Source organism: Rhinolophus sinicus, linkage group LG05 (genome assembly GCF_036562045.2).
Source record: "Rhinolophus sinicus isolate RSC01 linkage group LG05, ASM3656204v1, whole genome shotgun sequence".
Lineage (NCBI taxonomy): Eukaryota > Metazoa > Chordata > Mammalia > Chiroptera > Rhinolophidae > Rhinolophus > Rhinolophus sinicus.
This window is the reverse complement of record NC_133755.1, coordinates 22,236,786-22,263,534: the sequence shown is the minus strand read 5'-3', so window position 1 is coordinate 22,263,534 and position 26,749 is coordinate 22,236,786. Positions and strand designations below refer to the sequence as shown.

The 26,749-nt window shown below is 37.5% G+C and overlaps 1 protein-coding gene across 14 annotated transcripts in view; it reads right to left on the bottom strand.

Annotated features, from left to right (window-relative positions):
• The window catches only part of LTBP1 (latent transforming growth factor beta binding protein 1), a 349,946-nt gene that overhangs the window by 46,764 nt on the left and 276,433 nt on the right, over positions 1-26,749 (bottom strand). For all 14 annotated transcript variants that reach the window (XM_019741724.2, XM_019741760.2, XM_019741748.2 and 11 more), the window contains 2 exons: positions 24,891-25,013; positions 19,609-19,734 (listed from right to left, as the gene is read on the bottom strand). In XM_019741724.2, the coding sequence (XP_019597283.2) occupies positions 19,609-19,734; positions 24,891-25,013 (249 nt within the window). The remainder of the gene's footprint in view (positions 1-19,608; positions 19,735-24,890; positions 25,014-26,749) is intronic.

The following is a 26,749-nucleotide window of genomic DNA, read 5'->3' as shown; positions in this document are numbered from 1 at the left end:
AAACTTGATGACAGACAGTGGTCCTGCGCTCCCCCCCCCCACCATTAATAAAAATGTTCTCATAAAAGTGACATCTCAATTATACAGTTACAAACGGACCTTTAGGTATAGTTTTTCTTCATCCTTACAGTTATTAATTTTCCTCTCCCTTCTTCCATTCCCATTCCCGTTCTCCTATCCACTGCCACACTGCACACTTCCATTTGCCAGGCTCTCTGTCCTGGCCTCCTCTGGACTTCAGAGTCCCAAAATACAGGCTTTTGGAGAAATATTAAGACAAATGCAATTACTCTATCCAAATACATGTGAAGCTTTTGCTTTTATGTTAAAATAATGAAACAAGATAACAAATGATGAAAGGGACACGTTCATTTGTGCTTGACAGAATTTAGTTTTGGGGAGTCAATGTTAATAAACTTGAGCTTTTCTTATTCTAGTTTTTAAAAAAGCTCAGTCCAGGAAACTTTCCAGAAGAAAAAGAAGATACATTCAGTGATTTTCGGCAGCTGTCTCACTTCCCTTCCTAGAGTTCCTAACATCAACACTAGCTGCGTAAGTTCAGATGTTAACCTCTAGGTCTGGTCAACATCCCCTCCTTGAACTCTCTCTTTTCATGACCAGTGACAGAATATGATTGTCATTCTACTTGTAATCACCTTGGCTGTCTCGCACCTTTCCCAGCCTGAAGGTGGAGTCGGCCAGGGCTCAGTCCCTCCCTGGGATCTGCTGTGTCCCCTTCTCCACCCTTTCCACACTCTCCAGACTTCTAATACCGTGGGCCTTGGAATAATTCCCAAATCCTCCTCTCCAGCCAGAACCCTTCATATTCTAAATCATTTCCATTTGATCTTCTGCTGTAATGTCAAACGTATCATGCCTAAAACTGAATTTAATGTCTTCCGACTAAACTGCACTTCCTGATCTTCATGAGAATTATCTTTCCTCTTATCCTCCTTTTTTTGGCTCTATATCTTATCTCCCCAACTTGAATGGAAAACTCGATGAAATTATTTCACATCTGAAAAAAAATGAATCCCCCTTGCAGCATTGAACACAAAGAAATCATCCCATAAATCTGTTCTGAAAGATTTTCAATGTCAGCATAAGGCTGGGATTACAACTTATTTACTGATCACAACTGGGAGAGGAGTAACTGCACAGTGTCATCAAATCACTTAACACAGGCCCCTGCTAATGTTAGGCTTCCTGAAATGGGCATCTGTCAAAGAGACTACGTTATTCTTTGAACAAGATTGAAGGGCTGGAAAGAAACTCAGAAATGCCTCCATGATCACTTTTACACTGATGATTTCCCAGTCTCTCTCAAGGGCTAACGTCTGTCCTTTAGAACCATTTACTAATACCTATTGGACATGTTCATAATCAATGAACCTACTATCACTCCCCTCCTCACATCTCCATTTCTCCTCCATTCCCTTCATCAGAGGATCCAACCAGTCAGCCAAGTCAGAAATCTCCGTGTCATCTCTCTCTCGCTCTTACTCCCCCGTCTCTTCCCAGTCATACCCATTTATCTATCTTTCCTGATACGCTTCATACTCCTAATTGGTTTCCTTATCTCCAGTCTCGTTTCTCTCCCTGTAATCCTTGCTCCACCAGACTGCAAACCTGTCAGTGATGTTCCCTTGCTCAGAATGTTCAGTATCTCTTCTTGGCTAGAGGATACCAACCACTCTTCTTCGCAGGGCTCAGAGCACCCAGCATTATCTGGCTCCTGGCTGCAAGTCTAGCCACAGTTCTTAGCCAACCTCCATCCCAATAAATGCTCCAGTCCTATCAGTACACTAGAGTTCTTTGAAAACCCTATGGTCTTTAACTTCTCACTAACTTTGCACATACCCCTTCCTCCACTAGAAATTCCCCCACCCCCATCTGCTTTGCTCAGAAACTCCTGGCTTTTCAGGAGTCAGGTCAAGGGACACTTCCTGTGTGGCACCTTCTGTAGCTGCTCCAAGAGCAGATTTCAGTGCCCCTCCTCTCTGCTTCCAGAGCATTTGGTGCCATTGCTATGCTCATCAGGGCTGCTTTTTGGGGTGGGAACCTTCAACTGAACCTCCTCAGCAACTTCTTTCCCTACTTAAATGGGATGGTGGAGAGCAAAGAAGGAGAGCAATGCTAGCAATCTGGTGGCTTTTCAGTCCAAATTCTTGAAGTAAAATCTCTTGGTTTCCTTGTTATTAATTCCCTGCAGTTATAGCAGATGAAAATTTCTTGTTAATGATTACCAACTCACAAACTGAGTAACTGACCTTAAGGTGAGCAAGTCCTGAGATGGTTAAGAATTACTGTGAATCTTGCAGCCTCAGACTTACTGTAACAGTGATTAACAAAGAAAGTTTAGATGAGCAATATTTTGGATTTGAATGAATAGGAAAAAATAACGTGGCATGCCTGCTGGAGACTAGCTCTTCAACAACTAATATTTTATGAAAATGATATATTGTAATTCTCAGCAGTTTCGTGTTTTCAACAATGAGGTGAGGTAATAGCTTAATAAGAAGACATATTTTTCACTTCTCTCACTAATGATCTGTATAAAAAAGTCTTATATCACTAGAATTTCCTTTGATGATGTGAGCTCTCTGAGATGTTTTTCCATCGTTAATTCTGTCTATAAAGACATTTATAAGGACTGCTACAATTAAGATTTACTCTATAGCTTCTCACGAAGATAGCACCGAAAGTGAACAAGGAAGCCCCTCCCCTCCTAAAGCTGAAGCCAAAGCAAAGCCTTCAAAGGCAAAGAAAACAGTGCTGAAAGGCGTCCACAGCCACAAAAAAAGAAGATATACATGTCACCCACCTTCCAAAGGCCCAAGACACTGCGGCTCGAAAGGCAACCCAAGTTTCCTTGGAAGAGCACCCCCAGGAGAAACAAGCTTGACCACTGTGCCATCAACAAGTTCCCCTAACTACCGAGTCAGCCAGAAGGAGATAGAAGACAACATACACTTGTGTTCACTGTGGGTGTCAAGGCCAACAAGCAGCAGATGAAACAGGCTGGGAAGATGCTCTATGACATTGACGTGGCCAAGGTCAGCACCCTGATCAGGCCTGATGGGGAAAAGAAGGCATGTGTTCCCCTGGCTCCTGGCGATGATGCTTTGGATGTTGCCAACAAAATTGGGATCATCTAAACTAAGTCCAGCTGGCTAATTCTAAATACAAAATTTTTTTTCACTGTAAAAATAAAATTAAAAAAAGGATTAACTCTTTAAGATAAAGCTAAGTATTGAGAAAATTTATTATTATACAAGAATAGAAGCCCTACCAAGATGCAAGTCATAAATGAACACGTGAAAGCCATCCCGTTTTTATGAACTTGAATTTTGAAGATGAAACTAAATTCTGAATGATTCAAATATCACAGGTTTTCTTTTCACTTTATGAAGGGTGAGTCTATTACATTACTAAGGCAATTTTGCATAGGCATCTGTAAAAGCCATGGTATCATCATCAGTCATACTGTCCACCAAATGACTGACAAAGGAAGGGCTGTCCAGATATCTCTCAGTTGGCAACCCAAATGAATTAGGTACACTACTAGAAGAATTGCTGATTTTTCATGCAAGTTTTTGCTATTAATATTTTATTGAACAAGACAGACATAAATATTACTGTTTTAATGGAAATGAATTCAATAAAGAATTATACTGACCGAGGATAGTGGAGCATTCATGTGAATTTTCCAACAGCAAGACAATGTAAATGTCAGAAAGAGAAAGAAAGCATAGTCCTGGGTATCTAGAACTATCAGTGGCTCATTTTTAAAATAGCAATGTTGTCAAGGACTGACAGACTCACATGTTGAGGGTCTTAATCACTGACCTTATCCGTATGCTTTTTACTTAGTACATTTTCTCAACGGACCAAAAGCTTTTGAAAACCTACTGATTATCATTAGGGATTCTCCATTATAACAGCAGAACTCCAACCAGGTACCCTCAATTCTCAAATAAAGGTTTAAGGCCAGACACTTGGTGTCACCCTCTTGTTTAAGTAAAATGAACTATGAAATAAGGTAAAGTATGGAAAGGGGCATGGTAGTTTAAAAGGGGTTAGAGTCAGGAAAATCTTGTTTAGTCACCAAAAAATTACAACTGTGTTCAAAGACCTCAACAATTAAATTCATAACAAAAACCTCAATAATTCCATCAGATTTCCTGTATTATATACAGAAAAGTACGTGTAGGGGGAGAAAGGAGTATTTGTGTACATTTTTTAAATTAAATGATTTGGTTCTCTTTCTCACAGATGCACTCCTTTGTTTGTTTTCTTTAAGAAAAAAGTGCTTCTTTTTCTCATTTTCTTAACACATCCTATCTTTGTTGATTTTCCTCATTCTAAGCAAGATATACCTACTTGTCGGAGAAAGCAGCTCACTGATGAGCCTTCCTTCTGTTACCAAGGAACTCTAGAGAGGTGGATGATGGGAATGGAGCCCTATTTGGGGTAATGGATCATTCATAGGAAAGTCTCCACAGTTCTTGCATGGTTCGGAAGAAAAAGTCTTCCTGTCACCAAAACATTTTTAGATGAATGATATGGCTAATCTCAACATGAAAGGAATTTGATTATTCAGTTCAACCCTTTCATTTTAAGAACCAGAAAACTGAGGCACAGAGAGGGGAAGTAACTTGCCTCAAGGTTACGCAACCAGTTAGTGGTAGAGCTGGCAAAGGAACAGAGCCTAGTGAAGGAACGATCTTCTGAATCTGTTTGTGGCTTCATTCATCACATCTTCTTGCCTCCCCTCATGGTGATGGTTATAAAAGGTCAGTCCAAGAGGATGAACAGAACTAACCAAATTGTGAGCCCAACAAATACACTGGAGTTTGTTCACTACAAAGATGGAAGCCAGAAAGTAACAGTCCTCATTTATTGACTTGCAGTTTAATCAAGTACCCTCATCTTGTCTTTAAACAGGGCCTCGTCATCAGGTATCAGCATACTTGAAATCTAAATATCTGAGGTACTGTAGTCCCAAAGATGCTGTTTTTCTAGGATACCCTTGGAAGAAAGGCCCATCGGGCACCAAAGGTGTGTAAGTCACAGGAGGTCTCAGAACCATGTCTAGCACTGGTGTTCTCTGGATCTCTTCATAAAAAGGAAATGACCCACTATTTCAACCCAGGGCTTCCTGACCAACGGGAACTGGTTAAATATTTGGTGCCAGAATCTAAAGAAAATAGAGCCAAAGGAAAGGGGCTTACACTGGAAGGGATGTAGAGCTCCTGCTTCAGGAAAAAATGCAGCCCTCATGCTCCTTACCGAAAGGAACGGAAGCAGACCAGGAGACAGTAAATCCCAGCCAAGAAGTGGGATTGAATGATGTTAAACCAGCTGAATAGCTGCCCAAAGGAATTTTAAAATGGCATGGCTACTGGCCCAAAAGAGATTAAGTTCTCTCTCACAGCATAGGAGGGAAGCCAGGATTAAACGGAAGATGAGCGCAAGGCCTGAAGAAAAAAAAATAAAATTTAGCCAATAGGAAATTAAAAACTGGATTTGGAGATGGTCCAGACAATACAATAGGATATGGAAAGAGCCTTTAAAAAAAAAGTCCACTGAGGTCTGGCAACATCGACGAGGCTGAGAAATATGGACCTCATGTGTTATGGAAAATAACTTTGTTCTGTGAAATGGGGATGAGCCAGAAAACGGCAAAAGATGAGATCCTTGTGCAGAGTTCGACTGCTATGCTGTTGTCTGACAGAGAGGGTGGGGAAGAACCTGGGCACCTCAAATGTCACCAGTATGTTTTGAAAAGCTAGCAGCCTAAGATAAGCCACAAGAAATAACAGAGGGAAAAAAGTTATTGCAAGTCCAACTTTCTAGCACCACATAACTTCTAGAAAACAAGGCTGGCCAATGAGAGATTTTTCCCCCCCCAGCCTTGAAACTCACTACTTTTAAAAAGATGTACTTAAATTATTCTGTAAAAAATCACTTAGAGCAGCCTCCCATTTGATTTCTGGAAACAGAAGTTCTAGAGAAACTGAACCAAAATTTTGCCCTGATTTAATTAACTAGCCTGTGGACAATGTATATTCCCCATTCATACTTACACACATCCTAATGAAAATCACCCTAAAATCACAAGCATCATCCTAGTTATCCAAAAACACGAGACAACCTCGATTACCTCCCATCCCCATTCATCATGTGCTTCTGATTTCATCACTTGGTTCTATCTCCAAATTCTCGCCTCCTCTCCGTACTTACTTAGAATCTCACCTCTCTCACCTGAATTTCTGCAATGGCCTTTTGTCTGGGTCTTGTGCTTCCAGCAACTAATTGCCATGCCAAATCCATCTTCCATGATAAGAGAATGACTTACCATTTGAAATAGTGCAATCAAATAGTTCTTTCTGTAAATGTCTGCAGTTTTCCTCCATGGATAATAGTATAAAGGCCCTTGTCACATGCCTTGTGGACCTCATCCACACGTGGCTTCTTGAGGTATTTGCTTTCGTAGTTTGCCTCTCTGTCCCTGGGTTCCACAGTCCTAAACACCCCAGGGTTTCCTCTTAATCCTTTGGCCACTCCCACACAATCTTTCTCTTTCACTTGACCCTTACATGTTGAAGGTTTGCAGTGTCTACTCCTAGGCCCTCTTTTTCTTCTTATTATATGATGCCTCTTAGTGGCCTCATCCATTCTAATAGCTTGAAATGCCATCTAAATATGACAACTCCCGGTTTATAGCTCCAGCCTAGACTTCTCTTCCAAGCAATAGACCTAATTTGATCCAATTGCCTACCTGATACACCTATATAAATATTTCATAGACAACTGAAATTTAATACACCCAAATCATACACTTGATCTCTGAAAACATTTTTCACCATTCAGCACATAGTACCACCAAATGTCTACTTGCTAAACCCAGGACGAGGGATCCATCCTCTATTCCTTCTCCTTCATGCCCTATATCCAATCCAATACTATGTTCTAATCGAATACCAGATTCTATCTCCAAAACATTTCTTGAGTCACTCATGTCTCTCCATCACGCTGTCACTACTCTAACCTGAGCTACCAGGACGTTTGCCCTACAACATCCTATAAGACACCTTGAATTTTGTCTTGTCCCTCTAATCCCAACTGCAAACAGTATCCTGGTTGACAGACAGTTTAAAAATATAAATTAGATTACTGAGTTAAGTCAAATCTAAAGAGCCCACATATAAAAAATACACATTTTATGTACCACTAAGAAAGGGAAAAAAACCTCTGCAAATTAAACTATTTCCCGCTTAAAATAAAAAATATCAACTGTAAAAAGCATCTCAATAAAAGTGTGAAAACATATGCATCTCAGAAATGATGAAATTTTGTATTTCACTGTCCTGCTTGAAAACCGACCAGTCTTTCAGTTACACTTAGGATGATATCCAAACTTTTGATTTTTCCTGTGACTCTGTATATTCTGTCCCTGACTCTCCAGCCCATGCCTCACTGTGCTTCCTTCCCTCTAAGCACCAGGTTTGGCCTTTCCACGTCCCTGAATGCACCTAGCACATCCTGCCTCCAGCCTCCGCCCTCACTACAACTCCACCTGGGAATGCTCCACCCCACCGGCCATCGCCACCTCATACTTCCATCGGGTAACTCATTCTTCAGAGCTCAGCTCAAATGCCATTTAAGAGATCCTTCCAGTAAAATAAGTTAGCTTTCCTTCCTTCTTCTGCTCATTCATTCTTATTCTTTCCTTCACAGCAGCTATAATAGTTTGTGGTCACACGCTTTGTGGATAGCTTATTGTGTATTTAGTACTTGTCTGTTTTGCTCATCACCTTATGTGCATAGCTGGGAATAAAGTCTGGCACATAATAGGTGTGCAATGGCAACACTAAACATAATACTTGTTTATACAAAAGCAAGCAAGGCTTTCACAATCCAGCCTTTGCCCACCTCTTTAACTATATCTCATATATCACTTTCCCCTCTCATATGTTCATTCAACTAAAACTAACTTACGTAAAGTGTCCCTAAACCCATGCAATATTTCATGTCTCCAAATCTTTGCTTCTGGCATTTATTTTGCCAGGACATACTCCCCTGCAGCTCCCAGGTCACATTTTTCACCTAGGTAACTTTTCTCTGTCCTCGAAGCTCTTCAAGACTCAGGTGGAACCTCTCAGAAGTTTTTTTGACCCAACCTTGTGTTGACAAATGTGTCTATTCACACAGCTTCTTCCTGCCTCTCATTAAACACTTATGAAGACCCTAAAAAGATGTCATATCACATTGTCACCAAAACCCAAGGCTGAGCACTCACAACCATAGCATAGGAGATAGAACGACAGAAGCAACAGAGTTGGAATGGAACAACTAGTTCCCGACCTAGCCATTTCCCATCCCATCCAAAAGCAGCAATCAAATTAATACTGCACTGCAGATAGTTTAAAAAGTAGAATTTTCAATGCAGGAAATTCTATTTGAAATTTTCAAAGGCAAATAAATTTGAAAAGCTTTTCTTGAACGAAGACAAAAGAACAAAATGATGGGCAAGAAAAAATTCATTCCTATACCCAAGATGTATAAAAGAGTTAAATATAAAAATACTAGAAAGATAAAATACTGTAAGAAAACCAGATAAGTATACAACTGGTCACAACAGAAGAGGGAAAATGGCAAAGTATAAAGCAACAGAAGAAATAATAGCACTACAAAATTAAAAAGCACATTAAAGAATGGGGGAATACTTGTAAAATATTAGTAAATGATGATTATCCTTAATACACACAAATCAGTTCAAAAACACTAAAACTCCACCTCCGAAAGGCAAAATCATTTCACAGGAGACAAATATAAAAGAAGTTAATCTCACTAATAGTAAATGCAATTGAAATGAGATACTACTTTCTCCTTATCAAATTAATAGAGAAAAATATGAACATGAGCTTCTTTTTAGAGATGGTGTTAGGAAACAGGAAGTCTCCTTGGGTGCTGGTGAAAGCAAAGACTGGTAGAACATTTCTGGAAAGCAAGGAGGTCCTTTGATTTCCTTGCTATTATCCTTTGATCTGTATTCAATGTCTTAGAATCTAGTCCAGGGATAGGATCATTGATGAAAATAAATGTTTCTGTACAAGTCTATTCATAGAATGTTAAACAAAAACAACAACAAAGGAAACAGTCTTTATCTCCATAATCAGGAGGATATATTTAAAATATATAGTACAATCATGTGATGGAATAATGTGGTCATCAAAAGTTCATTTTCAAAAGGATTTAAATATCAGAAAAATACAAATAATATAAAACTAAGTAAAAAAAAATGATAAATATTATACGATCTTACTTTAACACTGAAATACTGAAAACTACCAAAAATGAAACAGGACAAATATTAATGGTTGGTGGATAATGATCTTTTTTCTTTGTACTTCTTAGCATTTTCTAAATTTTCTACAATGTGTACGTTACTCTTAAAATCAGAATCAACTATTTGAAGATATTAAAAGTAAAAAAAAAATTATTTTACTTGAATATATATGCAAGTATATTCTGCATTCTAACAGTAATAAACAAATAAAATAAAACCATATAAATGAAAGTAGAATAGATATTCATAAGTACTCTGAAATATGTTGAAGAACTTGCAACATTAAACTATTTCTTCTGATTGACAATTAAAACGTAGATGGTTTATTTTAAAATAAAGTATTTTGCTTAAACGGATAAAAATGATTTAAGAGAAATGCTGCTAATTATTATTAATTGATAGCCTATGCATATTTTAAGTTAGGAAACCATAACAATTCTCAATAATTGCAACTGCAATTAAAAACAAACAAGCAAACAAAAAAATCGAAAGCTCCAAAACAAAAAAATTAAAGGCTTTTTAATCTAACCAAGTTTGTTTTTGCATTTTGCTTTTTAGGTTTTTGTTTTTGTTTTTGCATACAAAGCTATATTTGTTGAGTTTCAAACACTGGACACATTACCCAAAAGTAAAATCTTCTGAACATTAAATTCAGACATTCCGTTGAATGAAAAATTAAACAGATAACGGAAAAAATGGTGTTTGGTATTTGAAGGGGAGGTCCTACCTGATTGTGAAGCATTAAGGATGAGACACTAGATCTGGATGAACCCAGCTCCCCAGGCCCTCGCCGGTTCGGCTCCCCCCACCCCCAGTCCACCTGAACCGCTTGGACTGGGTTCCCAGTTCCTGTCTCTTTCCCCACTCCACATGCCCTTTCCTAAGTTTAAAAGTAAACACACCTTGTGTATGTTCTTGTATGTGAGGACAAAATATGAAATCGAGTTTTTAAATTTTGTACTTGTTTTTTGAATACCCAAAATGTCCTAAGAGATTTTTCAAGTACTGAAATCATGTCTTTAGTTCTCATGTCCATTAGGCTTTTGAAGACAAGGAAATGGGATAAGTGTACAGAAGGTTCTCTCTCTATCATCCAAAATAAGGTCAAGGATGAAAAGCTTCATGAACAAAATCCTTTCAGGTTAACCGCTTTAAAACAACAACAAAAAAGATCCAAGAGTATTTTGGCATTTACCTTTCAAACTGTATTACTAAGCTCACACAGTGAAAGAGCAAGAAAAGGGGGGAAAGTACTCTGTCTCAGGTTTCCTCCCTCAGAGCCCACAAAGCTCAGGTTCTGCCACTGAAATGGGCCTTTGGTTTGCAACCTGCACTTTGCAGTGGACACACATCTGCCCATTCAGAGAACATGGACACAGGCTGGAGCTGAGAGAAGCTGCATGAGGAAGCCACTGCATGTGCCAGATGTTTGTTCAATTATAATACAACCTCAATATTATAGGTTAAAATCGAAGACACAATACCAAGGACATCTACAGGAAAAAATCTGAATGAAGTTGAAAAGTAGTAGACTTTTAATGAGAAACAAACCCTTTCTCTTTTCTCAAAAGCAAAATCTGTAAACACATGAAGTCATCTATGTTTCTTTTGAGAAAAAGAGAATCAAAGTATATTTCTGAATTTATAAAGCCATTTTCTTCCTATTTTTTCCCAGTACAGATGGACAGAATATTATATAAAAACTGTAAAAATGAAGGAAAAGGATTTGAATTGGCTACAGAAAATAAATACTTCTAAAAATTTAAAGGGAAGAAATGAGAAAAAGTTTACAAAAAAAAACTTTACTACTCCTGAACGTAAAGAATAACGCTAATTTACTATTATATAATGAACTATCACAAAAAGTGGAGTATTTAAATAAATTCTTCGTTATGAATAAATTCCGTGACACTCAGGAAAAGTTCTTTAGACACTTATGCAAAAATATCCTGAATTTTAATTGCATATGTCTCCTATCACAATTACTACGAGCAAAAGATAGTAGGTGTGAAATACACATTTTGTGTGTTTACACTGTGTGTGTGTTTTTAAAATGCTCTACTACTTTGTCTTAACATATTTAATTATAACCACTTGGATTATCTTTGCATTACTTTGATAGTTTTATATTTTCACCTCTAAGCTTTGCTAAAAGTAAACATCTTATTCTACCTTCAGAGCCACGCTGTATGTACACTTTCTCTTTTCATATAGTCTGTTTTTTATACTCAGAGGTGCTGCCAATGAGGCCGGGGAGACAGCCCTAAGCACAGGCCAAACATATCAAGCCCCAGATTCATCTTTTTGACACTCATGCCCCAGAGGCAATATAAAAGCTGCCAAAAAAATTCCTAATTTTTTCAGTATTTTAATTTCTCTCTTTCTATATTCTAATAGGAGGCCAAGAAAGATTAGTTTTGAAACCACAGGAAATAGACAGTGTACCTCTAGAAATAACAACTCCAATGCTTAAATGCAAACAAACATCAGCGTTAGCCATCAGTTTATGGGCAATTGACACATGAAACATTTTAAAACTTGAAATACTTAGGGGGTGGATGGGGAAGGTTAGTCAGCTAGAACTCTTAGGAAAAACAAAGGGTGAGGAATGAACGCAAATTATGCATAAATCAATTACATACTCTATTCTATATGATTTTAAATAATCTGGGGTTTAAAAGTAGATAGACTATAGTAATTCATTATTATCCAAACCTGGACTTGGAACTACCAGACAATTTAATTCACAAATACTTACGTAATGTGACTGGGTGTGGTATATTTTGCAAGCACTGATCAAATAAAAACAAACAGATGTTAAATGCTCTCTCCTACTAGGTGCCCAAATATTATGGGAAGAAATGGCAATAATGAGGGTACCAGTATTAAGAGGTGCTCAAACACTAACAGTAATTCACATTCATTGAGCATATTCTATGGGCCAGGCTCCATTCTAAGTTGATAGTTGCCAACACACATGAACATATTTAATTCCCACAACAATTCCATATAGGACTATTATTATCTTCATTATGCACATGGGGACCTGAGGCGAGAGATTTAGTAACTCACCCAAGTTCACACACCTTAGAAGAGCTGAAGTAACCTGAAACTAAAAAAAAAAGAAAGGAAGGATGGAAGGATGGGAGGAAGGGAGGAAGGGAGGAAGGAAGGAAGGAAGGAAGGAAGGAAAGACGAAAGTTCCAGCCCACATACTTGTACTCCACAGCCTAATTTCTTAACCACTGCTGAAGCCAATGACTAGGCAGGTGGTGCTTTAGAGAATTAAACCTTCAAAAAATAGGTAGGGCCTCACAAAAGTGCGCAACACACTCAATTTGGAGTAATCTTATTATGTCTGTTTCCTGATAGTCCAGGATGAGTTACAGGCCATCTCTTCATCCCTTCGTGCATTCACCAAATATTTATTGTGCCCTAATTATTCTCAATGGCATACAGCTGTGAACAAAACGGATTAAGATTCCTGTCTCATCAACCTTAGAGTCTAGCAGTGGGGTCTGACAATAAACAATACACAGGACCAAGAAGTACAATAAGGTGGTTAAAAAGAAAAGGCAAAGGGGGGAGCAGGAAGTGTTAGGAGTTGAGTGAATGTGAGAAAGGGTCATCAGGAAAGGGTTCATTGAGAAAGTGACATTTGAATAAAGACCTCTAGTAGATGAGAGGTGACAATCTCTGCACTTCTTATTAGTATAATATATTTTAAGCTGTTTATTGCAGCCCAAAGCATACCAATGAATACTTATCCACCTATAGATTTGTTGTAAAGATTAAATGAGAAAATGGGTACAGTGCTCTTAGCATAGTGTCTGGCTCATTACAAAAACTCAATTAATGCTAGTTATTATTAGCTACTGTTTTCATAAAGTCATGAAATCAGATATAGGAGTATCTCCAGTCCACTCGCACTGGGAATCCAAGGCAACCACATAATATTGTATTAGTAAGATGCCTAACCAGTAACTGATTCTGGTTACAACCAGAATACAACCTTCATCAAGAACTCAGATTGTTGATGATATCAAGACTCACCGAAATAGATATAGGAAACCAGGTGCCCCACACCTGAGCTGGGTGGCAGTAGAAGGTGTGAGGGGTAGCTCGCCTATTCACAGACTTCACTTTCTGGAAGTTTCATGTCTATTTTGTGGCTGCAAGGAAAGTGTTTACTTCTTCTTCTACAAACAGATGATTTTCCATAGCTCTGGGGTTTTAAGAGGTCAGTAGTGATAAAAGGCTTAGGAAGAGCTCTTGAATTTTTTTGCTACTATTATGAATTTCCTTGTAAAAATGTTGCTATACGGAAGACAACCAAGCAATGCATGGAAAATATGTGTTCCAGGTCCAAAAGCAGCTTATTCCAGCAAAATTTCCTCAGCTTTCTCCCTAATGATTTAAACATCCATTTTCACTCACTTCTGCAGAAGTACATTTGCAGGAGGAGAGAGCATGAAGAACAGTAGCCTTTATGGTGGGAAGCCACTTAACTTCCTTTCCTTACCTGGAATGTTGTCTGATCCCTTTTCTTTTTACATGTGGGAGAGAAAAGGAGCCTATTGTTAATCCAAACTCCCTTTCTTTAGAAAAGTAAGAAATATTCAGGTTGTATTCTTTTACTAGATTTTTCAGTTTCCGGCTCCAGAACTACTTAGAAACGTAAAAATCTTTGGGCCAAACAGCCAGATGTAATATTTTATTGTGTCAGAGTACTTCAATGTCCTACTTGGCGAAATCATTTTCAAAAATATTTTCTCTTTGGTGATAGATATAAAGTTCTATCTCCATGCCACAAAACCACCAATTGCCCTGGATCGCTGTTAATACTGGTTTTATACTTTCTGCACTGTTCGTAGAAAATGTACCTAAAAGTCTGAAAACAAAACCACGCTTGCTCCCAATTCATTTTTATTTCTTTGATTTGGCAAAAGTTGCCTTCACTGTGTTTTCTGGTTTCCAATGAACACAAAATTAGCCTAAGCGTTTGAACCCAACTTCTTTTAGTCTTTCTGAGATCACTGTTTTCGGTAAAATTTAAGCTACCTATCTGGACCTCTTGCATTTGTTATGTTGTCCTGTTCAAATGAGTGAGTTAGGAAGTGGTTTATAGCAGATATCTAAAAAGGTTATGGAATTAGGGTCTCTATAGCTGTTTAACAACAGAACTTTATTGGAATTCCTTGGGATTCTGAGTTCAGGCTAGATGTTACGAAATCCCCTTTGAGTCCTATAGTTCTCAGTTTTTGAATCAATATTAGAATGGTTTTGAAAGTGAGAGAAGCTTCTGATCACATAGTCCTCTGGGGTATTATTTTTAAAAGTGAGAAATAAACAACATTCAGGAGAAGAAAATATAGGAGTGGGATACTGAATTAAAATTAAAGGTTATGAGTTTTCCTTTCTGATGGAAAAATAGGTAATTCCAGAAATGTCTGATTTTTAAAAACAGACCATTTTTATGAGCAGTTTTTGGTTCATAGTAAAACTCCACAGAAGGTTCCCATATTCCCCATTCCCAGAATCCCTCCGCCACTCTCCCAGGCCCCCCCATTATCAACATCCCAGAAGCAGAGAGTGCATTTGCTACAACTGATGACCCTACATTGACACATCGTTATCGCCCAGAGTCCATAGTTTACATTAGGGTTGGTTCTTGATGTTCTACTCTCATTTTTTACTCTTTGTCTGGACAACAGAATTCATGTTGGCAATGGGAAAAAGGCCCTCAGCAGACAATCCCATGCCCTCTTGTCTATTTATCACCAGTCTATTATCTCTTACCCAGTAGATGACCAGTTTGAAAAAGAAAGGCACTTAATATGGTTTCATTTTTTACTCAGACACAAAGTTTCAGCATTTCTTTCATAAACCCAGATTAGAGAGGCAGAACTGCCAATTCTGACCACGCTAGTTAGTACTGTACCAGCTTCCCAATCCTTGCTCCAGCCCTTAGATCCCTCTTCCTCTGCTCTACTTTGTTTTTCCCCATAGGGTTTATCACTTTCTAACCTATTATCTAGTTTCCTTATTAGTTTATTGCCTTCAAGAAGGTAGGGGATCTTTTTTTGTTCACTGACATAGCCCCAGTACCTAGAACAGGTACTGGCTGGCAGAGAGTATATATACATTTAATAAATATTTGTCAAATGAATGAATGATTGAGGATGCTTTGTAAAAGACAGGGCTTTAGGGAGTGATTTTGGTCATGGCTGGAGTCCTAATTAGCTATGGCTAACCAGGTACTGTAAGCTACTAGCAGGCCCTCTGCATTTGTTAGGCTCTAGAACCGCATTCTATTGTGTGAACAGGATGCAAAGCACACTGAGGTCAAGGGACATGTACCCCCAACTCCATTTGTTGTCATACAAAGTCCCATTCGGCCTAGACGCCCAAGTGGGAGAGCACAGCTGCTCCTGTCTGAAAGCAGCATGCAAAGAGGCACGTGGACAGAGTGCTGCAATGTCAAAGATCAGGGGGCATTTTTCCACAGGGGTGAGGGGACCGACACTTAGGAATCTGACTGTCACAAATTTTCCTATTCTTTTCTCACTCACACACATTCTGGTGATGAAGAAACCAAACCCTGAGTCACCTTATGAGAGGATAAATATTTTTCAAATGAATTAAAATTCCACAATAAAAAAATGAGAAAAAGTAAAAGAGCAAAATAATTGTGATTTAACAAAAAAACAAATGGATAAGATAAATCTGGATATAAAATAGTGAACTGAGTGAAAGAAGTAAAAAGTTTCCTTTGCTTTTCTATATAAGATAAAAGCTCTGGCCACAAAACACAAGGTGGCAGGAGGAAATGAACCACAGTTGTGAAAAGAAAGGAAAGGACATCTAAAGTAGGAAGTCAATCAAAAGGGTCCTGTTCCCTGTACTTTTCTGATATCCACGTGTGGGACTTGAGGCAAAAAAACATCTGAGGTCTGACAATGAAGTTCACGAACTTATCCTAGAAAATCTGCTATATAGCTCATTGCTGAATATCACTATGGTCACCTTGGAAGTATTCCCCTTGGGAAGCTATGCACCAATGCCAGCACCTAGTTCACCCTTCAAAGCAATTTTGGAACTCTTTTTCTGGAATGGCCATCAGAGCTGTCATCATATTAGGGGCCAGACCAGGTGAGTAGGGAGAGTGTTCCAATACAGTTATTTGTTGACTGGCTAAAAACTCCCTCACAGACAGTGCTGTGTGAGCTGGTGCATTGTCGTGATGCAAGAGCCATGAATTGTTGGTGAAAAGTTCAGGTCGTTTTCATCTAACTGTTTCATGCAACCACTCAGCACTTCCAAATAGTAAAACCTGGTTAACTGTTTGTCCAGTTGGTACAAATTCATAACGATTAATCCCTCTGATATCAAAAGAAGTTAGCAACATCGTTGCAACCAGTTTATGAACTTAATTGTCTGTCCTCGGATGGTACTTACTTATATCCATAAAGTATAACTATGTTATATTATTAAATACAAAAACAGTGTTCTATATGTACTATTTACTTATTTATCCCCAATTTCCCTCCTGGAATGTGGACAACCACTGTGTGTGTTTTACCCTCAGACCAGTAACAGTGAGGGGTACAAGACAGGTACTCCATATATATTTGTTGAGTGAATGAATAAATGAATAAAAGCGCTGCTCGTCCACCATCTCATTCTCACTACACCCCAGATGAACTTCAAATAACACTGTTGTTTTTTATCTCATGTGGGAGAAGGTATTTCTCCTTCCTCTTCCAGGTACGTGCTCCCTAAGTACCGCATAGAGAAGGGACAGGAAGGAGCCAGTGGTGCTGTTTTTATTTCTACAGAATCTGCTGTGCTACTTGATACTTGAGATAGTTTATGTTGACAGAGTCTGCCTCTTCATTGTGGTTCAATAACTGTGACCAGACGCTGACAACTCTCCAAGCCATAGGGAATTATGGAAGAACTCTCCTTCCCCAGCTGGGTGGGATTCATTTAGCCCTGCTTAGAGAAGGCTGTGCCAGCCCTAGCATCAACATGGCTTCAGTGGCTTGAACCAGAAGTTCGGAAGTTGGATGAGTATGAAGTACGAGTTCTAGCCACTTTCTCAATGTTAATTCAAGTACAGTAAGTCCTCACTTAATGTCGTCAATACGTTCCACAACGAAGTGAAATGATGTGCAATGGAACTAATATTACGGTGGGCTAATTGATATAATAAACAAGAGTTGAGGTCCCATGGCATCTCATCAATGTTATAACAAGACTATGTTATTCGAGGACCTGCTGTATTATGCATAGAAGCTCCATAGCTAAGCCCCAGTCACATGGGCTGGCTTCATCCAACACCACAGCCAGGGGTAGAATCAGGACACACTTCTACTGCCACAAGTTTCAGTCCAACAAAAGAAAATTTGGACCAATTTAACATACTGGATTAAGCCCATAATAAATGAAAGCCTTGCAGAGCTTATTCTAGAAAGAGAATAACATGCCTAATAATTAGAAAGATTTCTAGATATACTGCTGTATATCAGCACAATATTCTAAACTACCTATTTTATTCCTTATAAAATTGTTCAGTTTCTGGAGTAAAAAAATATGGACAGAGAGAGTGTACTCAGGTACAAAAAGTCACAAAACACTAGTAGTTTTCTAAACACTCATTTTTAAATTGAAGTCTTTGCCAAGTAAATGCCTAACAAAATTAGAACTGCAACTAAATTAGTGATTATATAACTCTCAAGTTACATAAATCAGTATTTAAAATGATACAGAATTAAAGAAAAATTACTAAATACAAAAGAAAAAAATAAATGTGAATATATTTATATTAGTATATCCTTCTGGAATTATAGTTTTGACAAGCGAGCACTTGAGGTAACTTTTTTTGAACATAGTTTCTGCATGGCACAACCATTGGCAGTTATAACTTGGACCATATTTCAGTGAAGGAAGCCCTTACCCGTCATGATTTAGAGCTAACTGAAGAAGCAAACCTGCATCTTTCTGGAATGCAGGGAAATAAGCTTTTTGCAAATCAGATGTTTTGACTCAGATGTTGTGATCTCTCCAAAGAATGTACGCATTCACGCACTGTCTTTCTTAAGAGCTCTAGTCGCAGAGCTCTAAGCATAAAATTAACATAAAACTCGAACCACAGAAATATGGAGTCCTTGTAAATCTCTCACGGCCACCTTTTTATGATGTTTTTCTCCATTTCCCAATTTTTGAATGCTTCCAAAATCTGCTTGCTCAAACCTCACCCTGCACTATCTCTTTTTCACTTGAAGCCAAATCTGGCATCAATGTTTTGTCTGCTCAGCAGGAGAGCAATTTCAACAATCTCCTGCTTTTTATAAGATCAGTTTATTCCTCCCAATATAGTAATTAGTTTCAGATGAACCTGGTCGCTGTTCCTCGGCCTGGTTCCACTGTGGTATGAGCAAGGAGAGCAGATACTTCCTGTTGCACTATTTTTTAGAGCAAAGACTTTGGGTATAATCATAGACTCAGAACAGAACCTTCGCAATTTATTTCTTTAAAACATAGCTGGGTTTTGATAACCTAGATTCTGAAAGAGATGATTATGGGAATATCCTCAGTTTACTTTTAAAAAGGTTCAGACGAATTATTCCTCAATTTATCAAACTATTAATATAATGCCATCAGAAACATAAATCTTATGAGTATAACCAGTGTGGTATTCAGGCAAACATACAGAGGTTGCAAATAGGAAGCCAACAGTAATCTTAACCTAATTAGCTTTTAGGGCATAATAAATACTGACAGGTAAGAAAATGATGGGCTTAGAGCTAAGGATATCAGAGGAATAACTCTGGAAAACTCCTGCTGACAATGGTGCTGAGAAATCAAGCAAGACATTATTTTGATTAACAGAATGATGGAGATGATCTATACAAAGAATAATCAAAACAGGCACAGTCTCACGTTACACCCAGGAGGTTGCCACAGTTTCCCTTCAGGTCATCACTTGAGCGTTCTGACTCATTAATTCAGGACTAGTAGTGAAATCATCCATGAGTGTTTTCACCATCACAACCTTAGGTTATCTTATCCTATGTGTAAATCCCAGCAACTCTGAGCTATGATTTCAGGGAGGAGTCAGCTTCACGCATCATGTTTGGAGGCCCTCAGTTGCGAGTTATCTCTTAGCGTCTTTGCCTGTTTAAACAGAAAGCAATCTCCTCTCTGCCTTATCACGCAATAACGACATGACCTCTTATGGTTTACCTTACCTTGACAAGTACGGCCATCTGCAGAGATTGTGAAACCCTGTTCGCAGACGCAGTGAAAAGAACCATCTGTGTTTAAACACTCTCCATGAGGACCACAGAGTCCAGGCCGTTCACATTCATTAATATCTGGAATTGAAAAGAGAGTGCCATACACTTTAAAAAAATCTGTTTTGTTTTCCTATGATATCAAATGTACAGTAAAGAAATCTATTACAAAATGGCCGGCACTTATTTTTGGTGGCGCAACTACACCCGTTGTACATATACTGGACCATAAGACAAGTTGGAGTGCCATGGGACAGAAACTATTTAGGCTGAATCATATGAAATAACCAATGTTCAATCATTTTCAACCCACCAGAAAAAGCAATTTCATAGTTTTAACCCAAAGCTACCCTTATTTTAGAAATACTGGAGGCTTGAGGAGGCTAATAGAATCAACAACTCCTTTGTGCAATATTCTTCATCAGTGAGAAAGCTGTGTCCTCCTCTTCCTTCTCCACCACCATGCACACAATTCTGTTGTAGCCTGTGTACCTTGTCACATCTATGTCTGTGGAACCCTAGGATGTGAACTTCTTAAGGGCATGGTTTGCATGTCTTATGTATAGTATTTGGTTCATAAACAGTACTTCACAAATGGCTGCTGACTACATGAATGAAACAGACTCCAATCTATATTTCACTGAAAATGGATACAAGAAAGAAAATGCAAGAAAAAGAAGGCCTTTTAGACCAGCGAAGTTCCAATTATTTGCAGAGCTTTGTGATGATGAAATGGGTGAATGAGGGTCAACTGTTTACTGCAGTCAAAAAGTAGTAGCCACTACTGGTATAACTCGCGAGCAAATCATGCTATAGTTCAGCTTATGCTGACCATCGCACACTATGCTTGTCTGTCCTTTATAAAGAGCGATTAAGCTCCCCAGAGTCACGACGTCCTTGAACAATGACAAAGCATGAAGTGTTCGGAGTAAGTATAATGTTCTTTCAAGGAAGTCCTAATTACACTGACTAGGAGCACCCGAGGTGACAACCTAAGGAATCCTGGAGAATAGTTCATTTGTTCACACTGGTACGAACACATGCAACTGGCCTATTTACACTTTGTTTTAATTGTTTTACTCATCTGTGACACTACATTGATTGCTTCTTGAGGAGAACTGTATATTTTAACTCTGAATCCCCAGCTTCTAGTACAGCACATTACTAGTGTATTATGAATGTTTGTCCACCACAAAATTTCAGTTATGTTCAAACTCTACTAACGGAATAATGATTGGCTAAGATTCTCTTAGTTAATTGGGGTTATAAAGGAAAAAAGATCAAAAATAAAGAAAGAAAAAAAGATACACTGAAAAAAGAGAAAAATTAAAAAAGAAAATCAAGCAAAGAAGCATACGAAAACCAAAGGAAAAAGAAAAATCAAAAACAAACAAACAAAAAAAGAAAAAAGAACATTGGGATCATAAACACTATCATAGGTCCTCTGTACCATCAAGGAAAGTAGGTCATTTTCCTATCTTCCTGAAGTCTCCTAGACCCTCCTTTATCTCTTACTAAAGAGGTCCTGGATACGTCCTCTTAGATGTCCATCTTTAATGCAATTAAAAACATTTACTGAGTACTTCCTGTGGGAAGGTTGAATAGGATGGGATCCCTGCTATTATGAAGCTCACAGTGTAACAGAGGAGGCAGGAACCCACATGAATAACTGCAAAGCAACGAGCCCTTCCTATTGACCTCTATCTAGAACATGCTTAGCCACCAACCATGAAGTTCTCTTCCGCAAGAAAGTCATCCCCTGCCCCACCTCCAGAATCACCTGGGGCTTTTTTTTTTTTTTTTTTTTTTACCTTGTTGATCTCATTGTGCAATAAGAATTCTGGCAATATCATTGATTTATCCATCTCTCTGTATTAATCCTGAACTCTTTACCCTTCCATCTGCCATATAATTCAGACTCGTTGGCCTATCCATTGCCAAATCAAAATAAAAAGCAAATAAGAAACCAAACAGGAATTACTCATTGTCTTATAAATCCTTCCATTCTTGTTATTGTTGCTAATTTTAAAATATTTCAAGGAAGAGGAATGAATCATTTTCTACTTAACTGTTTCTCAACATAATTTCATACTGAAAAATTGTTCACTTTTTATAAGAAGTGATTATCTTCTATTATTGCTCTAACTACTGACAATACCTTACATTGGTAATCTCTATTGAATTCTCACTTTCTCTTGGCCTTCACTTTCATTCTTTCCTTCCAATCTGCTGCCTACAGTTACCTTTACATGGGCAAGGAGGTGTCAAAACGTTCCATTGGTCTAGAGATCAAGCCCAAGGTCCATATCCATTTTGCGAAGCCCTAGAGGTTAGCAGAGACCACCTCCTTATTTTATCCCATGACTCAATGTAGCCATTTAAAAGGCTGCCTGTGTTTCACTTCTCATAGGGAATAATGTGCATAAAGTTCTTGTTTCAAGAAAAGTCAATGATTAACAAATAATTGTATAAAAAGTTTGATGACAGGAACTAAAAATGAATTCCCAGACTTTTTTCCAGGAAACCACTAAGAAAGAACAACACGAATATCTGGAACTAGAGAAACATATGCATTCAATTTGGGTTGTACTTATTGAGGCATTTCTGAACTATGTTGCTAGTAACTTAGCTGAAAGCCAGACTATATTTAAGTTGGGTTTCTTTCATGGGTCCGAGATTCCACAGAAATTCACAATTTGGCATGTGTAAGTCAAAACGTGAAACTGAGTTCTGAATCTCAAATGTATTCTGCCACATTCCTAAAGAGACAATTATGGAATTTCCATGCTGTCTGTATATCATCATTAATTTTGCTGGGGGAAGAGACTGTTAAACACACTTCCATTTGAAAATGCCTTACTGATAGGGAACTTTCTTCATATTATCAGGTTAGGTTTAAAGTTTATGCCTATCACACATTGTTATTCAAACACATCCCATGGTTATTTGCATTGTTTCATCAATTACATTTTCAGCATTAAAACAAACTCTGAAAATCTACACCAGTCTACAGAATGCTGACGTGAGATGGGATTAGGTAGAAACAGGTTACTAACTACAAGTGGAGTAAAAGATCACAAAGTTGCCTCCAGAAACATAGGAAAAAAAGATGATTCAAAACAAGGTGAGTGGACATGCGTCATAAATAGCCTCGATAGAAGACAGTGGGTGATAGAGCAGATTCATAGATGACATTCTTTAAACAGTATTAAAACCTGCTTCAGCGATACTTTTCATTCATTTGGATTTAAAATATTTTAAGCAGACATAGTAATTTATTCTGGAAAACAGCAATCACCAATGAAGTCAACTTAATAATGATAGTCAATAAAACATATGTTTAGAGCAGTCACATACTTGCAAGTTGACATAAAATCACAAACAAATTAATGTACTGAGAGCAGATAACAGTGCAATTAATGAATCAGGTGACTAAATTAGTTCCTTGTGATTTAACTCTAGATGTTTAATAATAAAACTTGCAATATCAAATCAAATTCATGCTAAGACTTGGTTTTGCCTCTATTCTATCAAAAAAAATTGTGACAAGAGACCTCAGAAAAGAAAATACTGCTTTTCATCCAGAAAGTCTGTAACAAAAACAGGATTCAGACTATCTGTTTGTTTGTTTGTTTTGGAGCATCTCTTGACATTTATATATAAATCAAGATTCATTCTGTTAAGATGTAAAAATCCCAAAATGGATAGATATTCTCACATAAATTTCTAATTTGAATGTTTCTTCTCTATTGAATTAAGTCCAAATACCTTTAAATTCTGCATTGGAAATATCGAAAATTTTAAATTCACCTAATTGAATCATGATGGCAAATATATGATACAAAACAAGGTACACAGTACTGTATTTAAATCTTGGGATCGGTAAGGGAATTAATTTTAAAAGATTTTGAGGCAAAGGCCCAGGTCTTTTGTATCTCAGTGATACTCAGCTGGGCATGGACAATGACATGCATATAGGATATAATGTTATTCCACTACCACGTCTTAAAGAGTAAACGCCATCTTCCCTTTCAAGAATACTGTGATTTGGGACATGTGAGAGGAGATATATTTTATGACAATCTAGAATAAAAAAGTCATACATGTTCAGTAGTAGTGGATAAATAACTTCAACTATCCTTTATTTATATGTTACTTTGGGATACACTACCAAGTTCCATAATGGCAGAGGAACAATAAAAAATAGTTATCCAAGAATCAGAAATAAATATGCGTAAAGATAAGTATCAGTGTGTGCTCTCAAAGGAAAAAATAGGCATGGATTTACTAAGACGAATAAATATAGGAAAACTTGTGGGGCAGCCAGGTACAGCTAAAAACGTTGAGACACAGGATCTAAACAATCTGATTTTTTCAGTCCCAACATCAATAATGAGTCCATGTGTTGTACTGGGAAAAATAACTGAATCTCACAATCTTCTTTCTTTTGGCTGTCAATTCAGTAATGACTGGTATCGCATTGTAGAGAACAGCAGTGAAAAAAGATATTGGGTTCCAAGCTCTACTGCTTATTAGGGAGCAGCAAGCTAATTAATTTCTCTGAGCCTCAGTTATTCATGCATAAAATGGATGTAAGAAAATCTACCTTTTAAGTTCTGTAAGAATTAAATGTGGTACCTACGATACTCGGTGCATAGCAGGTGTTCGATTAAAGCTGTGGTAATTAGTGCTGTGTTCTTATTAGTACCTTGTGCCTACTGTCCTGTTGTATGGGAGATTAGATGTGATAGCACTTTGAAAAAATATAAAGTCCTGTCCTTTATAGTTTTGGTCAAATAATTAACGAGGTATTTTTTCAGAAGAGAAAAAGCTGAATACTGGATAAAATAAAGGGATAAGGTAAAGAATAAACATCAGCTATGGTACAAAATGAAATATGCCTGTGAAGGATATAAAAGAGCTAGAGCCATCATTTAGAATCAAGTACCAAGGTTGGCTCATGGAAGAAACAGCACATTGTGATCTCAGTCACCACACAGCATGCAAAGCAAGGACACAATTCTAAAACACACGCGTTTCAGTGACTACCAAGGTGCCATGCAAAGGAGAACTACCTGTATGTACTTGACTCAGACTCAGGAAAGCTATTTTAACAATACAAACAGGCATAGCTCATTTATATATAAAGCAAGTTGAAAGACCACAGACCATTATCAGGAAGCATCTAGAACTGAAGAACCATGTAAATGATAACTTAAAGAGGGAGAGAGAAGTACCTTGACATCCTTTATTGTCATTTAGCTGGAATCCATCTGGACAAGTACAATCAAAGGACCCTTCTGTATTAATGCAATCTCCTCCCTGGCAAACATTATTATCTTCCAAGCATTCGTTGACATCTACAAATCAATTTAAAAAATTTTAAAGATTAAAAAAACTATACCATAAACAGGTATTTCTCCTTACCTTTACACACAAAAATCACATGAATGTACATTATTTTACATCACTCATAACACAAGATGTTAAACGAATGGCAGCTTTTCAACTTTCCGAGTTTTTTAAAAAAAATAAAACATTTTGAAAGGATTTTAACTTTGAACAATATACAAACTGAAATTTTAACATCAAATGAAATATACTGGAAAAGGAATAGTCAAAATTCTGTAACAAAGAATAATTTACTTGGCTATATTCTTGGTGATGATAGAGAATAAAAATATCCTTTAAATACGTATTGTTAGTAATATCTTGAGTATCTATTTATACAAGATCCTGTATTATGCATTACAGGAAAAATTTAAAAGTATTTGGCATGGTCCCTGCCCCTAAAGAGAAATGATTGTTCAAAAAAATTTGTATTAATAAAAATAAATGCGTGAAATATTAAATTGTTATAGAAGTCCAAAACAATTTAACATAAGAACTGTCAGAAACGTAATTATTTGTTAAAAGAACAGTACCAATTTCAGGTGTCACATGAATTTAGAGAAGAGATATCATAAAGGTCAAAGAAGGCTTCATGTAACAAAAGGAATTTACTTGGAGTCTTGACAACAGGATGGAAACTGGAGGAGGAGGAAGAAGAGGGGCTTTTGGCAGAAAGGGATTCAGCAAGATCAAAGCTTTGTTGAAGTCACTGACTCAGCAGCTGTCGCAAAAGGTTTGATGTTGCCTGGATTTTCAAATGTATATATTTATAGCATATGTGCAACTAGACATGGTTTACGTAACCAATAATGACTTCTGACTGTGAGCATGTGAGACAATTAATGACCCCCCTCACTTCATGAATGCTAGGCAGATCTTTCCAGAGGGCTGTTTAGAACATTTACTCCTAGTCAGAGCTCATTATTCCTAACACATTCCATGAGTCCCTCTTCTGTTGTCTGTGTAGGATTTAAATGATTAGCATAGAAGCAAGCTAAGGAACAAAACCTTCTTTGTTTTCTCAGAATTTGGCATACTATGGCATTTCTTGCAAATAATTATGATTGCTGTTAATATATATGAGAAGCTCCAAGAGGAAGTAAATATGGAGACTGGTGCAGTCTCTCTCATTCTCCTTCCTGTCTGGTTCAAAATATGGGGGCATCAAATTAAATTGTCTTCATAGAACCCAATCAACCAGTTAACTCACTATGTATCATTTATGGGGCCAATAAAAGAGCTCCTTATAATTTCATTCTATCAAAATAAAAAGTTATGATGATGTTCACCCAGATTTAAAATGTTTCTGAATACGGATTCTAAAACATAAAATATAGCTGATGTGACTACCAGCACTGAAGTGGGTTATCACTTTTTCTTTAGTATGTTTTTCCAACTTCACTGAAGTATAATTTACATACGATAAATAAATGTATCTACTTTTAACAGTCCATTTCAAGGCGCTTTGATAAACATAGATTCATTTGTGATCACAATCATCATTAACGTATAGGCATTTCTATGTTGATTTGTATCTGCTGAGATCCAAATCAATGTTGGATTCCTAAGTCATTGCAAATGAGGTCATTTTTTAAGGAATGGATGAGTTATCTTTGTTAACATTGTCATTCTGTAGTGTTAAACATTAAGCTTGGTAATGTTTTCTTTTGACTCTTTTTCCAATCTGACCGTAACCTCTCCATTC